Raw genomic sequence first — 20,000 nt, 5'->3', positions numbered from 1 at the left:
ACATGAGATTTATGAAAGATAGAGACAACAATAAACAGATCTCACAAAGATAAGGAGTTATTAGAACGTCTCGGTATTACTGAATATTTTATATACATTACGTTTTATATGTTTTGGAGATTTCACAACATTCTCAATATTACTACTACTGTTTTCTTAATACCAATATTGCTACGTATCAAGCACGAACATTACCTAATAGCCAGTCACTTTATTTGAAAACACAGATTATTAAATAGGATTTTCCAAAAAGCAGATCAGTATGTTGACAGGTTTCTTTGTGCAATATAATCCAAAGCTTCAGTGAAATCGTCTTTCCTAAGTATTTTCCTAACATGCCTGAAAGGGAAGATAGTAGTTGAACAATAGAAACTGTATGCCTGCATGTGTGACATTGTATAATGGATACATATATACATACATACATACACACACATGCACGCATACACATATATATGTATGTATATATATATATATATGTGTGTGTGTGTAAGCGTATCTAGTGTGTGTGTATATATGTATATATATATATATATATATATTTGTATACACATACGTATATCTATCTGTATATATTTACTTGCATATATATATATATATGTATACATATATATATATATATATATATACATACATATGTATATGCATATATGTATATATGTATGTGTGTGCATGTATGTATAAATATAATATATATATATATTTGTATACACATACGTATATCTATCTGTATATATTTACTTGCATATATATATATATATGTATACATATATATATATATATATATATACATACATATGTATATGCATATATGTATATATGTATGTGTGTGCATGTATGTATAAATATAAATATATATATATATTAGCTAAATATATAAGCATATACTTTTTGTATACTTTTTGTATGCTTTTTGTAGATTACGCAGTGTGTTTTGGTTATGAATATCCGCCATATCCTCAGCTACAGGAGAGTCAAATTTGGATTGGTTGGGCTGTAAAAAAAAATACAAAAAATTAGTAAAAACAGTGCAACTTATAGAATAAAAGTAGTACATGATTCGGATGATCTAAATGTGTAAATGCATATGGTTGAAGAAATTTACACAATATGAAAATTGAAAGGAACAATTACTATGGAAAGTGATGTAGAAAAAATAGTTTATATGTGCGACACTTTACCTGCATATCAGATCTAAACTAGTGAAGCACGACCCTTCTCTCGCGAATATTTAGAGTTACTTGGAATATTGAAACTTGGTTGAACATTCCAGCTGATATATAACAGCAACAGAGTTCTTTTTCATTGTTCTCAATAGTATATTTATTACTATGCAGAGATTCCCATTTTGTGTATGCGGCAGAATGCGCGAAACACAACATAATGGGAACAGAGCGTACTATTATCATCATCATCATCATCATCATCATCATCATCATCATCATCATCATCATCATCATCCTCATCATCATCATCATCATCATCATCATTATCATCGTCATCATCGTCATCGTCGTCGTCATCATCATCGTTGTCGTTGTTGTTATTTGTTATTGTTATAGGTGGTACCCTTGCTTCTGGTTTCAAATTGTCTGGGGTTTTTTTGAGATTATTATATGAACACACGTTTTAGGGTGTTTTTGCTTTGTTTTGCTTTTTGTAAAATGAGCATCTGAATATCTACCTGGATGTTCAATTTTCGCCATTTCTTTGATTACATGTATTTGCAAAAACATCAAGTTTTGCGTGTTTATTTTTGTCTCAAACAACACTACCTTATAAAAGAAACCTGATAAAAAAAACATATTTAGAGAAACAAAAACTGCAAAAATAACAATTACGAGGTCATAGTTATAAACAAATACAAACAATTACAATTTGATAATTACAAAATTAATTTGTGAAGAAAACACAAGGGTAAACTGTATTAACAATTAACAAACGCTCAAATTATTTGAAAGGAACCCAGCTTACCAAAAACAAAATTCTGCATCGCCAGCTTCTAAAAGAAAACATGCAAGGAAGAGGCATGTTATAGACACGAAAGTCTCTTTACATACTTTATTTTCGAAAAGATATGAGTAACGTAAATATCATATCTCTGCGTTTCAAAATACTGAAACACCATCCGTATATACATAAAGGTGTAAAGCCATAACCGATGTGTGATAGGTTAAAATATATGGAAATGTGTGCAGAATATTAAAAGTTGAGGATATACTGAAGAGACCGACAGAATCGGTGCACCAACCGACATACTCATTCAGCATTATGGGACAAAGAAAAACGAAGACAACGTCGAAATATATTAGTGTTGAACTTGGCAACTTTGCAGCACAGTAGAGATACGTGACAAGCATGGAGTTTACCTATAACGGCTGGTTTCTAGTTTGGATGCCAAGTTTCTGATTGTTCTGAAATCCACAAGATTACCGCGGTATTTTATGCAGTTGGGAAACTGAAGTAGAAGTGCATTAAAGTGAGGGGTTCTGTGCAGAGCGCTTAGTTGTCACGTGTATATGGGTAAGAGCCTTAAGAGTTCCTTTGCTCAATTGTGGAAAAGCAAAATTAGCTTCGAGAGTTGAAGTGCAACAGAACTAGCAGCAGCAATGATGGCATATATTCATAAACTACAAGTACGAAGTCACCTGTCGCAGCTCTGGGTATAAGGATAATGGGCTTGAAGCCAAACAAAATTGTCTCGTCATTAATGTCACAAATAGCGGAACTGGACAACGTATGGTATCAACGACAAAAGGGAACTTCTTATGCAATACAGCGCCGGTGAAAGACTCAAAACAGCAGTTGCATCTCAACGTCACGCAGAGATTGGGACGAGATGAAGCATTATTGCAAGAGGGGGAATTTTGCAAGCATATAACAGAAACAGGATATATCCTGAAGGAAACGGAAGGAAACGAGCTGTATGCATTGTGCCTGATTAAAGAGCAGATGAGTAAAGGCAACACTAAATCGAATACTTTTTACACGTTGTTTTCCGAAATATTTATGTTTGTAAAGATGATAATGTAATTAATAAACTCTTAAAGAGATTTTTACCAAAATGAAAGTAGCACCTCCAGCATACGTCTGTTACTGAGTTGATCGTTGAAGTACAAATTATCAAATGAAGTATGCACATAAACATTATATGACGAACATCATTTCACTTCACTTAACTATATTTGATGAACACAGAATAGAATCATAACAATATACTTTCCTCCTTTGAAACGAAAAGAAATAATGAATATGCAGCTTACAATGTTATCCAAATTCTAACCGAAGAATTATGATATTTCTTGAAGATAGGCACAAAGATGATTGTGAACGATCGTAGTACATGTTACATGTCGGAGAGTAATTCCCCACTGATAATGGCTAGAATTAATTATCTTCCACTCTAAATACTATATCTATAGTAGCGGAAAGAATTAATTAGAACATTTTAAGATAATTACGATATGTCTAAGTCAATCTAAAGTTGCTTATCTATCTAAATAACTAATAAACTAAAATTACTCTCTCGATCAGTTACATCTACAGCTCTTTTCAAAATGTAACTAATTTAATTAATTTGATAGAACATTATAGCTTCGTGCTGAAGATATCCAACCACAATTGAAGTATTAGCTTCTACTTCTATCTAGAAATATCAAAATGCTTATAACTGAGAAAGGAAAAAATATTCAATTAAATAATTATATGATGTTGTGTCTGGAGAGAGTCATTTTCTTTTTGTGACTTATTATTTAACACACTCGCCGGTAAAATTTCCGGTCAAAAATTTTGAAAACTATTGAAAAGGTTGCAACAGGCAACGGAAATTTTAGGAAAATAAAAATAAGAAATAAGTGGAAATTTTACCGGTGAGTGTGTTAAATAATAAGGCACAAAAAGAAAATGACTCTCCCCAGACACAACAGAACATGCTTCAACACACGAACTCATATAAAGAATCTTGCAAACCAAATCCCAAAACGAATTATATGATGATTTTTATGAAGTACTCTATTTCAACTTATTTATTTCACTAATGAGGAAAACAAAGAATAGCAACATATTCCTCTGCTTTGCAATGAAATTAAACAATGACAAACCAGCTTACCAAATAGCAAAAGCTTGATGAAAACCAAGCAAAGCATGTATATTAGCAAAAGATAATTTAATGCACATCATATATATTTCTTAACTATACCTCTTTATATCACTCTATATATTTCTATAGAGATATCTCTTTACTGATATGCCTATTTATCTCTCTCCCTGTTCGTCTGTTTCCTGCTTTCTGAGACCTTGAGCATTGTGTATTGCTTCCGTCGATATTTCGTAAGTCGTTGTCATTTGTAACCTGACTGCAATAAATCAACAATGAATTTAGACGATGGTGAAGCCATGAAAGTACCCCATATTAACAAACTAAAATAAATACGATTTTCAGGATTGATTAAGTATGTCTGATATAAAGATAGCAGCATCTGTCACAAGAAGAACAGTACCGCCACCACCACCACCACCACCAGGAAGAAGAATAGTAATATTTCATCTTCTTTCTACAAAATGCACAAGGCCTAAACTTTTAAGAGGAGGGTGCTAATCAGTTGCATAACTGACTGGTTATATCAATCCCGTGATTCCACAGGTACTTATTTCATCGATCGCAATAGAACGGTAGTCAAAGATGCGATATTAGAACTCAGAATGTAAAACCGGAGGAAATGCCGAAATATGTCATAGGTGCCCTGGGAATGATAACAAAAGAGGCTGATTGCTACCTAGCTCAGATACCAGGAAACCCCCAAATGGCAGAAATTCAAAAGATAGTGCTCATGGGAACTGCCCACATCCTACGCAAAATACTTTCTATGTAATCCCAAATTTTAAAACAAACATAATTTTCCTATGGTTTCTTAAACATTCTCTAGAACAACACTATGTACAAAACCAAATATATGGCACGCTAGGCATAACACCAGCATGAACTTCGAACTTGTTTTCTCTTGAGGTCTCGGGTGAGACTTGGAGCCAACTTGTACAAATGTGAAGCAATATTCAAGCATAAAATAATAATGATAATAATAATAATAATAATAATAATAATAATAATAATAATAATAATAATAATAATAATAATAATATAATAATAATAACAAGATAATAGGTATTAACACTTTAGCTGTCCCAGTTATAAGTTACAGCTACAATATCCTTAACTGGACACGAAATGAACTGACCAAAATAGATAGGAAAGCAAGAAAAATAATGACAGGATCTAGGATGCATCACCCAAAATCTGACATAGAAAGACTATATATACAACGTATAGAAGGTGGTAGAGGCCTTATACAGCTGGAAAACTACTATAAAATAACCACCATAGGACTGAAAAAATATCTACTTCAGAAGGAAGGAAAAATTATACAAATAGCGGCAAAACACGAGCAAAACAAAAAACTGTTCTCAGTATTTAAGGAAGCTGACAAATACAAACAAGAAATCATACCACCTAATAAATATGAAGAACAAGAAGAAGAAGATGAAGAAACAAAAACAAATGAAATCCAAACTAAAAATAGAACAGCAACGAACCATGATAAAACGATGGCAAGAAAAGCCCCTTCATGGTAAGTACTGGACTAAACTAAACGCAAAAGAAATAGACAAAGAAAAATCCCAACTATGGTTGAGAAGCTCAGGACTCAAAGCAGAAACAGAGGGATTTTTAATTGCAGTACAAGACCAAAGCCTCCCCACCAGAAATTACCAAAAACATGTAATGAAAAGAAATATTACAAGTAACTGCAGAATATGTGGAGATGGACAAGAAACAATAAATCATATTATCTCTAGCTGCCCAGTCCTGGCTAAGAAGGAATATATTCACAGACATGACAGAGTTGGAACCTACATACATTGGAAGCTATGCCAACATTATGGAATAACAACAGAAAAAAGATGGTATAGGCACACACCAGAAAAGGTCACAGAAAACGAGAAAGCAACCATACTCTGGGATATGCCGATACACACAGATAGAGAAATTAAGGCCAACAGACCAGATATAGTTGTCAGAGATCATGAAGAAAAAAAATGCTTTCTAATTGATGTATCAATACCGGCAGATGACAACGTGTCTCTAAAAGAAATGGAGAAACTCTCAAAATACAAAGACCTGGAAATAGAGGTAACTAGAATGTGGAATCTGAAAACAGAAACAACTCCTATCATAGTAGGTGCATTAGGCATGATAAAAAAATATTCAGACAAATACATAACAAAAACACCAGGACTTACAAGCACATATAACATACAGAAAATTGCACTACTAGGCACTGCACACATCCTACGCAGAACACTTTCCATACAATAACTATCAGAGCATCACAGCACATACCCAAGGCACACAGAGCTGCGCTCGGTAGTGAAGTGAAAGCACGCTATAAAAATAAAACTACTGAATAATAATAGTAGTAATAATAATAATAATAATGACAGTGTTTATATTGGAAAATATGTAAACACTACAAAATCAACACTTATGCTTACTGATATGAACATCAACCCTGAGCCAGTCGCTGAAGGTAAAAATGTCACTATCCTCTGGGATTTACCTGTCAACACCGACCGAACGATCCAGGCTAATCGGCCAGACATAGTGAGTAAAGACAGGGAAGAAAATACTTGTAGACTTATAGATGTAAGTATTCCCACTTGTAAAAATATATAACTGTGAAGGAATTTGACAAATTAAGTAAATATAAGGAAATGGAAACTGAAATACAGAAGATGCAGCATCTTAAAGCGAGAACTCTTTCTGTTATTTTTGGTGCCCTTAATATAACAAGAAAGGGATGTCAGAAACTTCTAGATAATATCCCTTAAAAATCATGTCTCATAGAAATCCAAAAGGTTGTGGTGACAAGCACTGCCCACATTCTTAGAATTCCCCTATCAATTTAAATGCCTGCATTGTGTTAAATGAATATATCTCGCTACTGCTCCTGCCTCGTTCCCTCCCCAAGCTTTCAATTATACTGTAACATAAAGAGATACTTCGAAAAGTGGAGTAAAATTAAATCATCTGTTATATATGGATGACTTAAAGATCTTTGGGAAGACTGAATGTGAAATCAATAGCTTAAATTCAACAGTGCAGATACTCAGTAAGGATATCGGGACGGAATTTGGAACTAAAAAGTGTTCTCTGTTTATAATACGAAAAGGCGAAATAGTGTCGTCTGATGGTGTAGAACTACCCAATGATGAGAAAATCAAGGATATTGTGAGTGGTGGATATAAGTATCTAGGTATTTTGGAATATGACAAAATCAAGGAATGTGAAACGAAAGAAAGCTTTAGACAAGAATATCTCAGAAGAATCAAATTAATTATCAGAAGTCGGCTCGATGGGAAAAACAAAATCAGGGCAAAGGAACACATGGGATGTTTCCCAAATGCGATATAGCACCAGTGTTGTTAGATGAACAAAGAACCAGCTTGAGGAAATGGATTGGAAAACCAGAAAACAATTAACAAGGAACGACGCACTAAAAGCAATCTTTACAGGCTGTATATGCCAAGGAACAAGAGGAGAAGAGGCCTCATAGGATGCAAGATCTGTGTTGTCAACGAGAATAACAGTCAGTGATGGTACATCACACAGCAGGGAGAATCCTTGCTTACGGCTCTTAGATTTAACAATAAAATACCTAGCGAAAATGTAATACATCCATAAACATTTAAGAAACAACATGAAGAAGAAAGAGGAAACAATTGGAATATGAAATCACTGCAGGGGCAATACCTCAGAGAAATTCAAGAAAAAAAAGCAAGCCCAGAACTGGGAGATGGCTAAGAAAAGGTGATCTGAAAGGATGCACTGAATCATTGATATGCAGCGCCCAGTAACAAGCTCTGAGAACTAATTAAACCAAGTTCCAAATAGATAATTGCAACGAATCGCTCCTTTTTAGGCTGCGTGGCAGCAAAAACGAAACAATCTCCCATATTTTAAGTGAGTGTTGCAAGCTGGTCCAAGGTACTACAAAAAGAGGCACGACAACATGGCTGTGTTTGTGCACAGAAGACTATGTGAAAAGTACGGTCTGGACAGATCACGGAAATGGTACAAACAAAAACCAGGGGTCACCAATAACAATGAGTATTACATACTGTAGAATTCTACGATTCAGTGTGACTGCCTAATCGATGTTGTAAATAAAGGACAAAAGGAAACCCCAGATTATGAATATTGCAATACTTTGGGATGCATGCATAAATGACAATGAACTACAAAAGATGGAAAATTACAGACTACTAAAAGAAGAAATTGCAAAAATATTGGCTATGAGGAGAGTGTCTATCATCTCAGTAGTTGCAGGGGCACTCGGAGCACTAAGAACGAAGTTTGAGACATGTGTCAGAAAAATTGTAATTGACATAAGGAAGGCAAAAAAAAAAAAAAAAAAAAATGCTCTGCTGTTTTCCACGATAATTAACAAACTATTATCAAAGCTTAAAATGTGTAGAAACAGACTATGAGAGACCTCAGAGAAGAGGCTGTTGTCCGCTCTCAATAAAACCACTCAGAGCAAACAAAACCGAGCGCTCTGAGAAGTAAAACAATAATAATAATAATGATAATAAAATTATGATTTCAAATTTTGGCACAGGACCAATAGGTTTTTTTTTTTGTAGGATGCATTTTCGTAATTTTGTAAACACTAATTTGAGGTAAGCTTACTTGAAACCGTTGCCATTTAGTTTGCAAATTTAACTGGTTGCTGTTTTTATTGCATTAATGTTTGTGTTAATAGAGGAGAAGTTGTTGTTGTTGTTGTTGTTGTTGGTGGTGGTGGTTGTAGTAGAAGTTGTGTTTGTTTCATCGATTTTTTTGTCTAGTTTTTGACTACAGTTCTTGTTGCTAGTTTTTGTTGTTACTTGAAGAGTGGTGGTGGTATTAGAGGTACGTTTACCCTTACATTCCTTTTCATCTTTGCTGTAAACTTTAGAAGGTAGTTCAGGGAAGCTATAATTGCTGTTCCAAGAGCCATTCTCCCACTCGACTTGGGACGCTATGCTGTTTTGTTGTTTTAACAATTTAACAATTTAAGGCTCCCCAATTTATCTGCTCCACGACTTGGTTATTATATTCTACACTTATTCACTCGCTTTGGAAACATCAGGCTGGTGTAAGGAAACACAAGCACCAATTCTATGCAGGTGTATGAGGCATCCCATCAGAATAATGGCAGATAATGCTGCAGATATAGACGAAAGAGAAAATTACGCAATCCCCTCCTTCTATTACAACAGGAATATTTGATGAGTATTTCCCCCGGATCTTTCGGTTTGAACGGCAGTTTTTAACATAATTTCTGGGTAACTAAAAAATTTTAAACTTCGTATACTGGTAGAATGTGTTTATAAAACATCTTTTCCTCTTGGCTTTATTGAGAAAATTCTATAGTTTGTAAGATATTTGTTGTTTTTTTCTTCAATTTCTGCAATTTCTACCAATTAGTGACATCTATTGAGTTAAAAAGCATTCTGTGCCGTATGAATATGTCCCTCGTTTAAGAAACAGATTGGGTTTAGTTACATTTGTGAAGAAAAAAAGATGCCTTTCCCCCACCCCTAACCCTAACCCTAACCCTAAAAGAGATTGAAATGCAATAGATCGATTCTAGGGTCATAATTATGGGTGACAATTTCATGACACCGCTAGAAAAAAACTGCCGTACAAACAGAAAATATCCATTCCCCCTGCTATTTCTTATGTTAGGCACTAACACCTTCAACCAACATTTTAGAAACAAATAGACTCAGTTACAATTGCTCGAAGAGGATAGGCTGTCTGAAGTTGTACAAGGCAAATTATAAGGAAAGAGGAATACTTTGGCAGATAAAATTATCCTTTATAGTGCAATTAATATAAGATGTATATTAGTAAATCACGCTAAGACGATATCAATTAATATCATTAATATCACGGTAGGTTAAGAAACCAAGATCAAAGAAGGAATCAATGAACTAGAGTAAAATACACACAACGGAAGAAACGATAAGGATAGAAAATAATTGATGCAATAGATTAATACTATATATATATATATATATATGTATGTATATAATGCATGGTAATAAATATCAATTGCTTAGCTTTCACAGTAATAAATTAAAGTTCATTGAATGTTATCAACCGGACGCTAAATGAATTAAGATAACTAAATTGAAAACCAAAAAATAATTTGATAATTTATAATACGTAAGCTAAAATTCTTATTTTTTAATTGTTTGCAGTTAAACTACTTTCTTTAGTGAAAATTTGTTTTCCTCTTTACCTTTTATATTGTAGGTTGCTCCTTGTTCACAGTAGGTACCAGTTATACAATTGTACTTCTTCACAGTAAACATTAAAGGGAGTAATTACTATTGGAGAAAGTTTCTGTCTCAGCTCTCATCTTAACGGTTTGTAGGTGTTTCACGTCGATGGTAATACGATGTCTTTACTAATCATGAAGACTCAGTTGGTAGGCCTTGTTTTCAACTTTTCCTAATAGAAAGCATATGAAACCATTTCAAACATGAATCAAGGGCAAAGTTAAAACGTACAAATAATGAACCTGAAGGCATGGTTCTTTATGTAAGTAAAATGACGAGAAAATAAACAATGCTATGTAGTATTCAAAAGCTGGCTTCCTTCATTATACGTAACGTGTTTAATGGAAAATAAAATTAAAATTAAGTTATCAGCAGTTAAATCATGTAAACATTTTTGGAACACACTGAGATTTTTGGAAACCTGGGATTAAATTTCTTCTTGAAAGTGTAATGTTATGTTATAATGACCATGTAAGAAAGAATATATCTGGAAATCACTAGGACTAATATTTTTTAATGTAAAGTGAATAAAGACTTAGATTATTATGATCGACAAGTTACCTTGAAAACTGTAAGGGTACGAAATAATAATCAATTCTACCGTTGTCGTTGTCAGCAACATGCGTAATATATGCAGCCCGAGCCTGTGTAAAACAATGGACGCAAACCAAACGCTGTAAGTCGATTCAAGATTGCCAACTCATATGCTATAGTTAATTAGGTATGAGATTTAAAGTTGATTCCAGTGGCATGCACAGAAGTCGAAACCCATTATGAGTTTTAGTTCTTGAGAACTTAGCGATGCTGCGAAGGGCTTTCAAGAAATGCCCAATCTATCGGTTTCCTACTTTGACACAAGATAACAATATAATATGCCTTGGATATGAAATGAACTTGTAACAAGGATCAAAAACCGATTCTCTTGCAGTTACAAAGCCAACGTAATTATTGATGACACATGAGCTGATAAGTGGCAGAATATTAGGAAGATTAGACCATCAAAAACAAAACGAGTAGAGGAATTATAATTATAATTCGACGATATAATTAAAACCGTATTGGCTTGGGAGAAACATATTCCTTCTTCAAATTTTAATCAAAATAATAATTGGCACCTTTAAAAAATATATTGATAAATGTCTAATAAGAAGAAACAAGCAAAAAATTATATTTTTTAAAAATCAATAATTCAAATCTAAGAATGTGTCATATGGTAATTTCTTTATAAGATGAATCATTTAACAGAGGTATAACCACTACACAAAGAAAATTGTAACACATCGTAATTAAAATTATAAAAAGGTTAATACATTATAAAGCAATATATTATATCAATCTAAGTTTTGTCTACATTCCAGATTGTAAACCACAATAGGATTTTGTAGTTATGCAGTTGTTACAGCCGGAAACCAGCTTGAATCCAATAGACATGAGTAAGGGTTTTCATACAGAAAAATCGTCTCGCTTTTACGTATGTCTTGCTCTCTGTCTCTCTCTCTCTGTCTCTCTCTTTCTCTCTCTCTCCCTCTCTCTCCCCCCTCTCTCTTTCATTGACATGCCTTCTCTGGAATAGTTTAAATCAAGGATATATCTCTAATTAAATATGCTAACCCACTTCACAATCAAGTAAGTTGAAGAAAAACAATGCATTCAATGGTATTTCAAAGAAGAAACTACAAATGTATCAACAAATATTCAAACTTCTCTCTGGAACTTGCAGATCATTAATGAGCCATAGCAAAGACGGTTGAAAGCGGAAACAGCAATATATAACTGGTGTTTGGCAAAGACTCTGTTACTACCTTAGAAGGAGCTAGCAACGTCAATTAATCAGTTTCTGCCGATAGCCATCTTCAATGTAGTGAGTAAAATAGTTTATATAACGCTGATAAGATGTTATGATTTTTAACAGTGAATGAACTCATAAGCATACGAGTGCCTTGAATACTCAGATTATAATGAGGCAGTCGTGAATATATGAAGTACCATTCAGCATGTGAATAAAGGAAGAAACGTTTTTCATATAATGCAATTTGACATAGCACACGAATACTGATCAGTACTCTGTATGCCGTTACACAAGACACTGGATTTCTTCTTGGTCATTCCGGGGTGTATGATTGAAATTTAGACCAGCATTTATGTGTTTGCTTCGAAGGAATTCGCAACCAACTTGTAAGCACTGGAGTAAGACCTCATGGTGTAATGTGCTCTTTCTCCTTTCCCCTTCGCGATAGTGATACGGGTGTTACTGAAATGTCCAAGGAGCTCTTGGATGGAGTAAACATCGGAAGAGTTTCGTGCTCTTGTTGATATCACGGACATAGTAGAAACAGGATCAGCAACCTTTGTGAGTGGGTGCTATATTCCAGAAATGTTAACTCTATAGGAAAATCTGTAACCATTGCAATATCCACAGTTCTAGGTTAGTTTAAGTAATATGCTTTGAAATTGGATGAGACCTGATTTAGAAGATCAGGGACCAGACAATTAAGAACCTTGGGCATATGTACGTACTGCTCTTAAAGGATGCCAAGAAATGTAATGGGATCGAACCCTTCTCAAAGAATAACTGCTGTTGAGAATTGAAATTGGCAGGAAAGTTTAAGGTGATGTTTTATCAAGATGACCTTTGTTGAGATTCTTCTGGTCACTTTAAGTTCATAAAATGCAATCAACAAGACTGAAAAATAAGTGTCAGCTAACCACGTTTATGAAATTGGCTTGCTGGTCTCTCATATATTATTGAGCGAGCTTTGAAGTATAGCCTCGTCATTGATTACGAGGTATGTGGTATGTGGTGTGATTCCTAAAGATTATGATTAGAGTTAAACGCAGAAGTTTTCATAGAGAATAATATGCCCCGGATGAAGACATAAAATCTAAATATGTACTACGTTCACTATTTAGTTGCAGAGGTGAAAAGTTTCTATCTTTCTCTCTAACGTTGCTAATTGCAATATTATAAAAATACATTTTGCCAAATCATCTTGGTTCATCAATGAACAAGAATCGGTGACCAAATTTATGATGATATTCAAATATGTCTCGCTAAGTAAAATTCAACTTCGTATAGTTCGAATAATTTTACTTTTTAATGTTCATTCATATAAAGCAATTTCAGAGCCGAGTTTAGCATTAGGAAGTTAGATGCTGACAGGTTGAGTTATGATTAATATTTCAATGTACTTCAAGTGTTTCTTTGTTTTTTTGTCTTTTCCTGATATTTCCGAAGTATCTGGTTGATTAATACAATCTTTAATCAGCATTTCTTGCTGATAGAGGTCGTTTAACAATTTTGTATTTTATCGCAACTGTGGGAAGCAAATATCTTAAATATTTAAAGGATGGCGGTAAAAAAATATATTTATTTCAAGTATATGCTCTCTCTCTCTCACCGCAAGCTCATACTCCACACTATAATCTTCATATTAAAAAAAACTTTACTAAGTAATTGTATCAATAATTGTATCCACACAATTTGTGAAGGCATGCTGCGAGGTGCGTCATTTTTTTCTTTTTGACTTTTTTTGATTAGCTGATTATAATGCTTCTTTCGTATTTCTATTATTGAAGTATACAGTATATGGTCTCCAAGTTGTATACTCCAAGTGCAGTATACAATTGCATTTGATTTGTTAGGCATTTTGTTATTCTATAAGCTGCTACATTCCTAGGTATACTAATATATTTGGCATTTAAGAAATACGAGACTTTATCCTGAAAAATTACATTGCTTTGAAATTTCACGCACTCGCAGAGTATATGTACAGATTTGAGAATGTGTATACATGGTTCACTGCAGAGCCAACTGCGATACTGATATGAAAGTTAAGCTTAAAGGTGGGATGATTGACGAAAACAACAATATGCCTACTGCCAACAATTGTTGTCAATTTTTTATTGCATCAGGATTTAGATTTCCACAGACTGAGTTAAGTGTTTCTTCACGGTTTCATAACACATTGACTCAATAAATGCATGAGGTGTTTTTGCTCACATGATAAATTATTAAGGCGGCGAGCTGGTAAAAAAGGTTAGCACGCTGGACGAAATGCTTAGCGGTATTTCGTCTGCCGCTACGTTCTGAGTTCAAATTCCGCAGAGGTCGACTTTGCCTTTCATTCTTTCGGGGTCGATTAAATAAGTACCAGTTACGCACTGGGGTCGATATAATTTACTTAATCCGTTTGTCCTCTCTGTGTTTAGCTCCTTGTGGGTAGTAGAGAAATAGGTATTTATGCTCACAGTACTGCTCGTTTCTTTTTTGTCTTGGTTCATAAACTTATATTCTTAATCTAAGAGAATCAGAACATAAGAGTGATATAAACACTGTTTCAGGAATTCGTTCGCTTGAGCAATTTTTGCTGGTATTTATTATATTTTAGTAGGGTATAGTTCATTAAATCTGCACAATTTAATGTGAACACTATTGATACAAAATTATCCAGTGTGTATGATGAGATTTTTCTACAATTATAGCAAATTTTATCCTAGGAACAACTGCATATCGTAGTGGCAAACTTTCTCATCAAATCCGTAATGCCATGGTAGATTTCCCTCACCTTCTGAGGAGATCCTGCACATGATGGAAAAATAACTGTACATCTTTCATGTGATAATGCATCACAGCTGATGCAGCTCTTGATTAGTATACACTTGAAACTGTTCGAAGCTAAGATCTCTTTCATACCTTACAGTATAGAAATTATTATTCTCTGAGCAAAAAGGCGTCAAAATATTGTTGAAATACTGTACATGAGTTGCTTGCATCTTCCGTTTACTGTTTGTATAATCTTGTAGAGCACTAGACAAATATTGCTTATGTACAGTAACAATGTTGATAACATAATGATTCACTTTGTTCAGGCAGGTGAATGGCATATTTCCATTTTTAGATTAAACACAGAAGTGAAGTTTTAAAATGGTTGAAAGTTAGTATTACTAAAGATCGTTGTCACTTCAGCCGTAATAGTGATGTTAAGCACATTCAGTTCCTTGCGAATTCGCTTGAATGCCATATCCACAACTGTTCCTCATTAAACATCTTCATTTTCTACTCCTAACATTTTATACACGAAAGCATAAAAATTGTTCTGATAATCTAATGAATAGAATTTATAATTCGACGGATGAGTCTTTCATCATTCTGATTCGTCAAACTGATGTTAGTGACCAATTTTGAATCAATTACCTACAGTGGAACAAATTATCGAGGGGTATATTACTCAAGCGATGTTTGACTTGTTCATGAACGTGGAAAGAATCAAATTCACAATTTGGAGCATCAATACTGCCAGTGTAGAAAAGGAAATTGGTGAGAATTGTAAGACTTAATACTGTCTTTGAAAAGCCTTGAATTATTCATATTTCGAAGATATAGTGCTGTATTATTTCCTGGAAGTCAGTATTTCTGATAAGAAATGTTTGGTTCTGCAAAATTCTCAACAATATTCAAGAGTTTGTATGAATGTCACAATAAAATCATTTTTGAAAAGCGTTTTGTTGTTGATTGTATTGTTTGGGATTCTCGCAAATCTTACATTTTGAATAATATCTGAATTCCTTAGTCGAGTGTTGACACAACGTTCTTAATTTTCGCAATCTTCTCTCTGTAAATATTTGCCAGTTTTGTATAGCGTTGATATCATTTACGGCAAAACTCTTTGCAGGTTGCAACCAGAATTATAAATCTATAATTCGCAATTAATCTTTTTATGACTTCCACGGAATTTCAATTTAATATTTTAATTATTCATTTCTTCCTTTGTATAATTTACACTATAGAATATGTTTTCGTTCATTTTTTACCTTTATATTCTTGAGTTTCATTTCCGATATATTTTTCTGTTTGACTTGTAATTATTTGTTACACATTTGAAAATTCCGCATTACGTATTGCTATTTTCTAGGTTTCTCTTTGTCGTACTTGTAGCCTGCATTTTCTTTTCCGAGTCACTTGCCAGCAATTTTCATCGAAATCTTCCGTGTGAATGATCACAGTGAATGACAGATATAGAATGAGATATGAGTTGCAATGGAAGAGAGGCTAAAGACCGTCAGTTGGTGATTTCCTTGTATAAAATTCAAAATGCAGCGAAAATATTTACAATATAAAATAACATTATAAAAGGAATTATTTCTACTAATGATTTTCGAAACAAATGTGAAGCAAATAGCAAAAACCGAGAACATTACAAATAAATGTGTAAAAAACAATCAGACGATTTATGCAATAACATATTAACCAGAAACTGGAAGGTATTTGTGATTGGGATATTAAGCACAAATAAGACAATGTATGTAATGAGATATAATATGTATATATATATATATATATATATATATATATATATATAATATATATATATATATATATATATATTATATCTCATTACATACATTGTCTTTTATATATATAAAACAATTATTTCTATTTATATAACTCGATTCATCAAAATGACGAGATGTCATTTTGATAATCACTTTTTCCTAAAAAGTGAAAAGCTCCTCGCAGTAAACAAAACTGCGCATTAAACAGAAGAATGAAACTGCAACAATATCTATTGAAAAAAAAATATTATTTATGGAAAGAGAATTACTTCTACCGATGCAAAGGATAACAATATGTTTAAGGGGGAAAAAACTATTATGAATGAACATATAAACAAAAACTTGATGATGTATGTAATGAGATATCATATAAAAGACATAATTTTACTTTGTAAGAGACAATAACTTCTTGCCAATTTTTAATCATAAAATAATAACGTAGTAATAGCAAAAACATCACGAAGACGTTGCTATAGTTCAGCTTTGAAATTTTAATTTCGTGAGAAAAAAAACACAATTGTTGAGATAATTAAATTTATATTTATATTGTTAAGTACAATATGCTTCTTTGTTCGCGTGCAAATATGCTCAGTTTAACACAACACTTAAAACTGATCGCCTATTTCTTATTACAACGCTTACTTTCACTGGTTGCATCTCTGTCTCAGTATAAAAATAAATATGGAAAAATCAAACAACTACACTTTGTGTGTGTGTGTGTGTGTGTGTGACAGAGACAGAGAGACAGAGATAGAGTTCGTCTCTGAGAGAGTAATTGCATATATATATATATATATATATATATATATATATATATATATATATAATAAATATACACACACGAAGTGTTATCAAAAGGTTTCCAGACTCGTTATGTTTAATAAAAAAAATAACTTATATGCCTAATTTTTAACATCATTTCCTTTGAAATAGTCACCTTGCGTAGCAATAGACTGTTTCCTGTATTCTTGCCACTTTTGGAATCTGGCCTGCAAGTTGTTTTCCGTAAGAGAGTCGAAGACCTTCTGCGATTCGCTCTGGATCTCGAAAACGGTATTAAAACGTCGACCTTTGAGCTGCACATTACTAAATCTGGCCGATAGGGCGGATGCGGAATCGATATCATGTTGTTTTCGGCGAGAAGCTCATGAGTGAGGAGAGATCAGCGGAGAATCCAATTCTTTGCGCTCAAGATCCGGTCGCTTTCGCCAAATGTCTTCCTTCAAACGCTTCAAAACATCGCAGTAGCACTCTCGATTGATGGTCGCGCCCTGTGGGAACGAGTTCTCAATATACAATGCCTATTTCTTTACTACCCACAAGGGGCAAAACACAGAGGGGACAAACAAGGACAGACAAACGGATTAAGTCGATTATATCGACCCCAGTGCTTAACTGGTATTTGTTTAATCGACTCCAAAAGGATGAAAGGCAAAGTCGACCTCGGCGGAATTTGAACTCAGAACGTAGCTTAAGACGAAATGCCGCTTAGCATTTCGCCCGGTGTGCTAACGTTTCTGCCAGCTCGCCGCCTTATATACAATACCACAATTCCGGAGATGACGATCGTGCAGGGTCTTCCAGAGATATTCTTCCGCTATTGAAGCTCCCGTGACACCTCGAGGACCCATTGCTACATCATCGTAAGTTTGCCGAAGCAGAGTTCCCAAGTTTAACGGAAATTTTCCCATTGAAACTACAGGTGATCGCTAAAAGCAATGCACAACTTAACGAAGGAAACACAGCGATGTTACTTGGTTCACTGGCTCATGAAGGTCACTGCGAGCTTTCGCTGCACACGCAACTGTGTGCTCCCATCTGTTGGCGCGCTACAGAACTACTCCGGGAACGTTTTGATACCACCTCGTACGGGTGAGTGTGTGTGTGTGTGTGTGTGTGTGTGTGTGTGTGTGTGTGTGTGTGTGTGTGTGTGTGTGTGTGTGTGTGTATGCATGTATGTGTATGTCTCCCACTTCATTAAATTTCTCATTACTTCCATACAGCAACATCCATTTTAACATACTTAACCCTTTACAATTTGATTTAAAAAAACACATTGTTTTTGTAACCCAAACCTTAATTGTCAAACATTCATTCATGTAAAAATGAGAGGCTGCATGTATGTCAGGTGCCGAATATTATATACTTGCAGTAATATATGGATTAGAATTTAACCAGACATGGTGAATTGAATTGTCATGTTTTTTGGTACGAATTTCAATATAATGTGCGAGTGAAAGTATTTGTATATTTCGTATCTGTACGCTGTAACTTTTAGTGAGCGCGTACTAATGAGTATCAAACTATATTTCGTATGTTTACGCATATATTGCTAAGTTTCCTATTCCGTAATAAATTATTGCTCCGCTAAAGATTTTTTTAGTTTGTATCATGAGCTACTTTTCAAAATCCGCATGTTAGTGCTTAGTGAATGTATCTTTTTGCTTTAGTCAATGTTATGGTTGGTATCTTCGTTGTAAGTAATTTCGAATAACTAATGTATATATGAAGACTATGTATGTATAATGATTAATGTATATATAACGACATACACATTTATACCCAAATACACACACATAAACACAAACACGCTCATACAAATGAATGTATATATGTATGTATCTATGTATATATGTATGAATGTATATATCATATATCTGTAGTGGGGTGTTGCTTATTTTTGTTTCTCACTGATATATGATTTAACAACGGATAAATTCCATATTTTATTCTTCCTTTAGTGATTGTAAAGTAAATCACTCTTCAAATACCTCGCTTATATCATTAAATACCTCCTACGTTGGAAATATATCTTTGAACAAGCAACATTTCACCTATAATTTGTGTTTTCTCTATTTTGGACAGAAACGTTCTATTGGAGCATTTTTGGCATTTAAGTATTATATATTATTATTTGAAAAATTAAGAGGAAGAGAATGAATCCTGTTATTTTCTCACGAAAATAGAAAACAGACTAGTAGGATGATAATGCACTCCAAGGTGTTCTCCGATGACGAAAAACAACAACGAACACATATTTAGGTTTAAATCCGCACGAACGTATTAAAATGCATAGATATGTTATTGTTTGGACTCTTACATTCCTGTGTGTTCGCCATGAATTATTGTCTGACATCAGCAAATAATTTTTTTAACGATTCTTATAAACAAGTGCGCGTGTTCTTCTTAGATTCATCGATCCGAAGAGGGTACCCTTCACTGGAAGAGCCACACGACTAGGTCGAAATAAAAAGGTGTCACAAAGTCCCAGTACAGAGGTTAAT

The 20,000-nt window shown here is 33.8% G+C and overlaps 1 protein-coding gene and 1 long non-coding RNA gene across 3 annotated transcripts in view; both read right to left on the bottom strand.

Annotated features, from left to right (window-relative positions):
* Nucleotides 1–452, bottom strand: part of LOC118766551 — a 21,493-nt gene extending 21,041 nt beyond the window's left edge. Inside the window, exon 1 of the long non-coding RNA XR_005002485.1 lies at nucleotides 1–452. This exon is cut by the window's left edge and continues 657 nt beyond it. This is a non-coding gene — a long non-coding RNA (uncharacterized LOC118766551).
* Nucleotides 453–809: 357 nt separating this feature from the next.
* Nucleotides 810–20,000, bottom strand: part of LOC115220372 (probable G-protein coupled receptor 139) — a 237,626-nt gene continuing 218,435 nt past the window's right edge. The window contains exons 5-6 of one of the 2 annotated variants that reach the window (XR_005002484.1): nucleotides 10,344–10,555; nucleotides 835–994 (exon numbers count right to left, since the gene is read on the bottom strand). Coding sequence is in view for 1 of the 2 variants with exons in the window: in XM_029790486.2 (XP_029646346.1) it covers nucleotides 964–994 (31 nt within the window). In the remaining variant the exon portion in view is untranslated. Of the gene's footprint in view, nucleotides 995–10,343; nucleotides 10,556–20,000 lie in introns of both variants that reach the window. The other variant, XM_029790486.2, reaches the window with a different exon arrangement.

The sequence above is a fragment of the Octopus sinensis genome, linkage group LG16 (genome assembly GCF_006345805.1).
Source record: "Octopus sinensis linkage group LG16, ASM634580v1, whole genome shotgun sequence".
Classification (NCBI taxonomy): Eukaryota; Metazoa; Mollusca; class Cephalopoda; order Octopoda; family Octopodidae; genus Octopus; species Octopus sinensis.
The sequence above is the reverse complement of the archived record's forward strand: the minus strand, read 5'-3'. Positions and strand labels throughout refer to the sequence as shown.